Source organism: Strongylocentrotus purpuratus, unplaced genomic scaffold, assembly GCF_000002235.5.
Source record: "Strongylocentrotus purpuratus isolate Spur 01 unplaced genomic scaffold, Spur_5.0 spur5_scaffold_1, whole genome shotgun sequence".
NCBI classification, from domain to species: Eukaryota; Metazoa; Echinodermata; class Echinoidea; order Camarodonta; family Strongylocentrotidae; genus Strongylocentrotus; species Strongylocentrotus purpuratus.
This window is the reverse complement of record NW_022145594.1, coordinates 4186487-4193684: the sequence shown is the minus strand read 5'-3', so window position 1 is coordinate 4193684 and position 7198 is coordinate 4186487. Positions and strand designations below refer to the sequence as shown.

At 38.6% G+C, this 7198-nt stretch overlaps 1 protein-coding gene across 1 annotated transcript; it reads left to right on the top strand.

The window, feature by feature from the left end:
- The first annotated feature begins 283 nt into the window (after positions 1–283).
- Positions 284–6040, top strand: LOC590594 (NXPE family member 3). The gene is made up of 5 exons (XM_030978139.1): positions 284–679; positions 1754–1926; positions 3493–3551; positions 4373–5104; positions 5781–6040. Exons 1-5 carry the CDS (start codon positions 284–286, stop codon positions 6038–6040), a joined length of 1620 nt encoding a protein of 539 aa, XP_030833999.1.
- The last annotated feature ends 1158 nt before the right edge of the window (positions 6041–7198 follow it).

The following is a 7198-nucleotide window of genomic DNA, read 5'->3' as shown; positions in this document are numbered from 1 at the left end:
GGATGCGACCGTCATTGTTGGTCAAACACTTTTTGAGCGTCAAGTAACACCTGGCTGGAATGCTCCCCAGTGTGTGAAAAGCTTAATATTATTCGTATTATACCAATGATATTACCGCTATACCAACTCGTATCTCCCCAAGACATTTAATTATAATGTTTTATTTTGTCTGTAGACAATATTGCTCATCAAGCCAAATGAAACCAGTTTAAACTGGTCAAACGATCCGTGTTTGTCACAGAACATTAGCAAAAGTCTTTCGCCGACCAGCAATGTCTTCTCAATGGCAGAGGTCATCAACGCCAAGACATCGTATAAGGTCAACGACACTCTACAGATCCGCATTACAGCAAGGGATGTAAACAACGTCATCAAGACTTGCGGAGGTGACTACTTCCGGGTCAAACTATACACTGCAGAAACACAGTCATCCTGGAGCATTGACGTCACAAATGACCTAGGAAATGGTTCTTACATTGCTGATGTGACGTTACGATGGCCTGGGAAGGTTGCAGTGATTGTGACGTTGGTTCATCCCAGCGAGGCTGTGAGGGTTCTGCGAAGGATTCGAGACCTAGAGCCCGGTAGGATGGTCTTCAAGGGGCGCTACCTGAAAACTCTTGACTCCGGGGTCGACATCTCTGAAGATGTTATGTGCCTTCCAAAGGTCATCCGTAATGTAAGTAGTAGATCTCTCTCTCTCTCTCTTTCATTTTATTTCATTTCGTGTTTCATTGCACATTCGTCCTCAGATGTACTGTACAACGAAGAGAACGAAACAAAATAGTACATAAGATTTTAACATTTACGTAAATATAATTGTAATGGTAACTGAAGTATATTGCATAATCTTGAGGTTTATTCTGTCCATTGTCTTGGTAATATAGAGTGGTGAAGTGTGACGTCATCAAAAATCAATTTTTAGAATTTATCATTTTTTTCTTCATATTCCAAAAGAGCATTACAAATAATGTCCATATGTCAAAATCAATTGAATGTGTTAAGTATTGGCTGAGATATGACCACCTGAATAAATATATTTCCTATAGGAACTCAGTGTTATTTGCTCTGGCTCCTAACCATTAAGAGCGAGAGCAAATAACACCGAGTTCCTATTTGAACATTATTTTTGCTGCTCTTTCGGAAAATGAAGAACAAATTTAGAAATTCAAAAAAAAATATTTTTATGACGTCACAGCTTCGGCACTCTCCCTCTACACAGGCTATAATGCCGAAAGTTTGGAATCATTATTTTGTGCACAACGTAAATATAAATACATGTACATGCTCTGCTTTCTATATTCCTTTTTGTGTGTAATTAACTGCAAGGGTTAAAAAAAAGCTGTTTCTAGGAAATATAACAGGATTGTGTATTGTGTAAGAATAATGTCCTTTAGTGAAATACTATAGGGGTTCTTTACTGAATTGGGGGGGGGGTAGACCTTGACAGGGACATCGTAAATGTCAGGAGTCAAATGTTTACTCATAACCCAAACCTCTGTTTTTTTGAAGAAATATAAATAAATGAAAGTCAATCTTGCAAAAATCTGAATAAATACTTAACATATGCATATCAATAACTATGAGTCTGAATTGTAATTACCTATATCAAATGTATGTGTATCAGTTGTAGCCATGTGTATCAATTGTATGTAAGGGTACTGTATGTGTGTAGCAAGTATGTGTATGCGTGTGAGAGTGGATGGGTGCATGTATGCGAATTAATTTGTTTCGTTTGTATTGATGCTGACAGCAATCTCTTTGTAACTTCACGGATGAAAGATCAGGCTATCCATGGCTCTGTGTAGCGCCCTCTAATAAGGCTTTATCTTGTGATGACTGGAAGCTGTACACGATAGACCACAATTTATGCGAGAAGTACACGATGAGGGCCGTCAGCAAGGAAGAGCTAACAATATTCCAGATGTAAGTAATACTTTACTTATGTCATCATATTTGCAAAGAGACTAAGAAGGAAAAGTGTGAGCCTAATACCCATAATGCTTGTTTGATCTGCCGCTAGCATGACAGAATATTGACAGAAGAATCTAGACAGCAGAAGTGATATCTGATTAGTCAGTCATTCCATTGAGCTTCTCTCTCCATCATGCATGACATTCATTCTCTTTCCAGATGACTCAGATGTTCCATTCCTTCGTTACATTCCTAACAGTACCGACAGAGGCGTTGCTACAGGGTGGGGTGGGGGTGGGGGGGCGGTTAAACCAATTCTCCCTGAAGATTTACCACCTGAACCAATCCCCCTAGAAAATTACCACCTAAGGGCAATTTTTATTTAATTCATAAAGTCTCTTACATGGAAAAGGGAACCCCTTCAATTCACATTCTCACCTGGCTGTCCGCTCTCTCCGTTCCTTCGTGTAGACCTCGATTTCATTCATCACCTCCTAGTAATTGTTCTGAGGAGGTTAGGGGTTGGGAATCTCTTGGGATTATTTTGTCCTGGGGTTAATTGTATTGGGGGTAATTACCTGGAGCGGGAGCGTTGATTGGCTTTGCGGTAATTGTCCCCATGGGGTAATTGTCCGGGGTAGTTTACCGGGGAATTTGTTCAGGGTGTAATTTTACGAATACGTACAGCGGAGCACGGGGCCATGGGAAAGTGAGAGGGGTGAACAAACTAAAAAGAAGCGTAGGAAACAGTAGCCTTAAAGATACAGGTGAGTCTTGGTAATGCGATTGTATTGTGAAAGAAAAGTGTGGAATGGATCAGAAACAGTAGATCATGTAGCCTGTAAGTATTGGTGTGCACTACAAGGTTCTGGAGTCATCAAAATCATAATAAATTTGGCCGAGTCTTGGTGAAGTATAACAATCACTGTACACAGAAAAAAATGTTTGTGGGACAACACAAATGGTGTCGGGGCTAGTACTACCCTGATTTCCTTATCTTTCTATGCTCATTACTCAGCCAGTATACATTTTCTTCCAAAATTGTTTGGCACATGACATTTATTTGTAATCTTGAACATTCAGTGTAAGTTTCGTTAGATTCTGTGAGAATTCATTTTCTTTTTTTACCAGAACTCAAGTTTATCATATTTTCTGTGCATTTATTTTCCGAGTAGGATAAGTGCCCCCTATTTTTACAATTTACCGTACATGGGGGATTCCATGCTACCCCAGTAACAACCAGTATTTCCTCAGTATTATAGTCATGAATTAAAGCTACGTAAGTTTGCATAAATACTAACTAAGTCCCGCACATTACTTTTTGTGCTTAAAATCAATTTCTTGTTAAATAGGAAATTATTTGATTTTTAGCAAAACACTTAGTAGGCCTTGGTGACTTAAAATCATGATTGGCTCTAGCCCTGGTGACGAACGAAATTTGTTGTAAACAAGCTGGTTTTGTCATGACACGGTGATTTTGCGATGTTTTGTTTCCAATTACAAACATATGATATATATTTCCTTCGACGCGTGATCATCCATTCATAACAAAATATAAGTTATTTCTTTTAATTGCAGACATAAGTTGCCTATCAAACACCACCTTCCAACCATCAACGTAGTTGGGGACTCTAACAGTGAGTATAATGATCTTTGCTTATGCATTGAAATAAGTTCCTGCATTAAAAACATTCTAGGAAAAAGTTAGAGTAATTTTCTTTGTAACTAAAGATAGAATTGATATTGGATCGAATGCCAATGTTAAGCTTTTATTGATTATTAGGGACTTTTAGATTGAGTGGATGAGAACACGACGAACGCCGACTGATCATGCGTGTCAACGTACTCAACTCCCAATGTTGCAATGACTACAATTAGAAATCTTTTAGATTGCACTCGACGATATACATGCATGCAGGAAGTAACACTACGAACATGACGGACAAAGAAAGAGGACAAAATATACAGTTCCTCATTCTACCCTCAACATTTGCTGTGGTAGACAAAAGAACATCCCTTCACAGCTATTATGTAAAAGTGTGTAGAACAGGTGAATATGCATGTGACACCTGTTATACACATTTTTACATACTAGCAGGGAAGGGGTGTTGCTTTGTCTACCCGAGGAACTGTATATTTTATGCACACGCGGCATAATAGTACCGTACTAGATTTAGGAAAATCAAGGTTGACGCATTCTCGATCACCGACTGAGACGACGTGATGCATGCGCAGTGCCTTGAGCTGACTTCAAACGTTGCAGTCAAAGCTGTCGACTTGCAAATCTAAACTTCCCTTTTGAGGGGGTTTTAGTGAAGGTCCGAGCGTTACAAAGTTTCTTTATAGGGATATAATGACAATATACAGTGTACGTGTATACTACAGAACTGGAGGTGTCGTTCATAATTTCACAAGTTCACAATCCCTTGTCAATTTTCTTACTTCTACAACTCTACAGACTGGAAGAAGAAGGTGTTTGCCTATCAAGATTCTCTACCTTCCTGCAGACCAGGACAACACTTACACAACCCTTCTCCTTCGGGCTTCTATAGCAAGAACATCTGGTTTTCAGATCAATGCAAACTCCGTCGATTTACCAAAACAGATGTCTTACAGTGCCTGCAGAACAGACCAGTCCATATTTTCGGCGACTCAACTTCTAGACAATTCTACTTGGAATTTGCCAACAAATACAAACCTGAGATAGTGGGGAAGAATCCAATAGATGTTAGTGAGAGTACAAGAGGTCCAATGTGCGCTAAGAGCGATAAGTTCAACATCTCTGTACATTTCAAATTTCATGGTTTTCCCGCTCGTCCAGCGGCATATATTCGCAAAGAGACGGTGACTTACATTGTCAATGAATTAGACGACCTCAAGGTAGACTCAAGATCAGTAATCCTTATTTGCGTTGGAACACACTACACGACATATCCTATAGAGATGTACGAACAGAGAATGCGAGATATCAAGGCGGCTGTCCAGAGACTGCATACAAGAAGTCCTCAAACACTGGTGGTCTTCAAAAGCGCCAACACCAGAAATTACAAGAAGATCCTCTATCAGTTACAGAACAGCGAGTGGTATGTTAGGACCTTGGACCTGGCGTTGAAGTCAATCTTGAAGGATTCTCCAGAACTGGCATTCCTTGACGCGTGGGATATGACCATAGCTCAGAATTTTAAAGACAGTATCCATCCTGATCACGCAGTTCTCTCAAATCTCATGAATAATTTTCTTTCCTATATTTGTCCTGATGCGCCGAGTCCTCTATAAAGCCATATTTAACTAAAGAATACTTGCTTAATTTGGTTTATTATTTCCTGTGATTTCAAATTAAGAATAATAATGGGTTCTTATATAGGAATTTGTTCCTGCCAGGTGACCATTTCCCTCACCTGGGTGGAAAGTGGCAAATTTAGATTAATAACTTGGCAAAGGACATTGGTGCCGCGGTGAACCGGGACGCTATCCACTGTCCGGTGACGTATCGATCAGACCACTATATGTGAAAATAGACCACTAGGCCTATATGAAAATAATTGAAACAGTTGTGTTGAGTAGAGTCATCACCTTTGTATATTGAAGATTACTTCTCTCCATGAATTGTGTTTTATGACTTTTTTGTTAATGATTTTTGTTTTGTTTTGTGGTATATAATACTCTGAGTATCATCTGGCGTTTGTATATTTTACCGTTTTTAGTATTGTATTTCATGTATTTTTAAAACTTGCTTGTAAAATATAAACGATTCAGCCATTGGCTCGTAGTCATGTTTTAATAAATGGGCGATTGAAAAGAGCTGCCCGTGAAAGGAGATGGGGTTTCATTGACAACGATAACATAGGTGACAAACACCTTGGCAGAGATAGGGTCCACATCAATGGCAGGACAAGTTGTTCTTGCCTCGAATCTACACCACTCCATTGAGCGACCTCAAGGGCCACCTACACCTACTCAGCAAACGTCCTACGCTGAAGTTGTTGGATCTTCAACGCAGGATTTCGAGATGATTGCACTGAGAGGGAGGCTCAAATCTGCACCTGCTCTTCCAATGCTTCCACTGACAAAAGCTCAACAAGGATGGCACGAGCATCCATATCTCGTCATGGCAACATGCAGTTAAACTCTGTCTCTAGTACTGGCATACTGCATCATAATCTTCAGGAACAATCTCATGAACTGAATAAGAGTAAAAATTAAACAGTAAGAAGGTGGTACAGTTCCTCTGTTTAGAAACAGAGGCTTAAAATTTGCTCATTTGAATATTCCTTGCTTAGCTGCTAGAGTAACAAACTTAGATTACTTCTGAGAAATGCATAATTTGATGTTATTCGTTTAAATGAAACATTTTGCGACTCCGTGATTGATGATTCTGAATTGTATATAGATGATTATATTTCATTACGTAGACATGGTGGTGGTGTAGCTGTATATATATATCCAAGAGGTTCAATTATAAAAGAAGGGATTATTTGATTTCATCTACTTTAGAATGCCTTTGGTTTGAATTGTATTATCCAAATAATTCTCCCATCCTTGTTGGAGAGTTTTACAGACCTCTAAATTCTCACGTTGATTTCTTTGAAGAATTAGACGGAAATTTGGACTCTGCTCTGTCGGAAGATATGAGCTGTATTATTTTAGGTGATTTCAATTGTGATTGTATGCCACACCAACTTGATCTGAATGCTGAAAAGTTAATGTTTTATACAAATATGTACGGGCTAAGTCAGCTAATTGATACTGCCACAAGAGTTACAAATACCTCTTCTACTTTAATTGATTTGATATTTGTATCAGACAAGGACCTTTACAATGAATGGGGAATATTTGAAACTAGCATAAGTGATCATTATTTGGTGTATACGATTCGCGATTTTAGTGCAAAGATCCATAACAAATCTGAATACGCAGAATTTCGCTCGTTTAAAAATCTTGACGAGGAGAAATTTTACAGTGAATTGAGAAGTACTCCTTGACAGGTCATAAACGATATATATAGATAATGTTGATGTTGCGTGGGATATGTGGTTGACTCTATTCAATAATATAATCAACGTGATAAAGTTCTCAAAGCTGCTAAAGCTAACAAAAATGATGATCAGTTATTCATCTCATGATGAAAAGAAAAAGAGAATATAATACAGACTAGATTTCACAAAATCGTAACAATAGTTAGCAAATGTGGAGATGTTTGAGAAACCTTGTGCCTAAGTCATTACCTATTTCTCCCAATAGCATAAACGTTGATGATGCTAATGTGTCAGACAATGCAAATATT

What these genes read in the sequence shown, in the direction of transcription:
- LOC590594 (XM_030978139.1), top strand. Translation starts at nt 284, where the DNA reads ATGGCAGAGGTCATCAACGCCAAGACATCGTATAAGGTCAACGACACT. An exon ending in TTCCAAAGGTCATCCGTAAT is followed by an intron (nt 680 to 1,753) that starts GTAAGTAGTAGA and finishes TGATGCTGACAG; the next exon opens with CAATCTCTTTGTAACTTCAC. An exon ending in CGTAGTTGGGGACTCTAACA is followed by an intron (nt 3,552 to 4,372) that starts GTGAGTATAATG and finishes ACAACTCTACAG; the next exon opens with ACTGGAAGAAGAAGGTGTTT.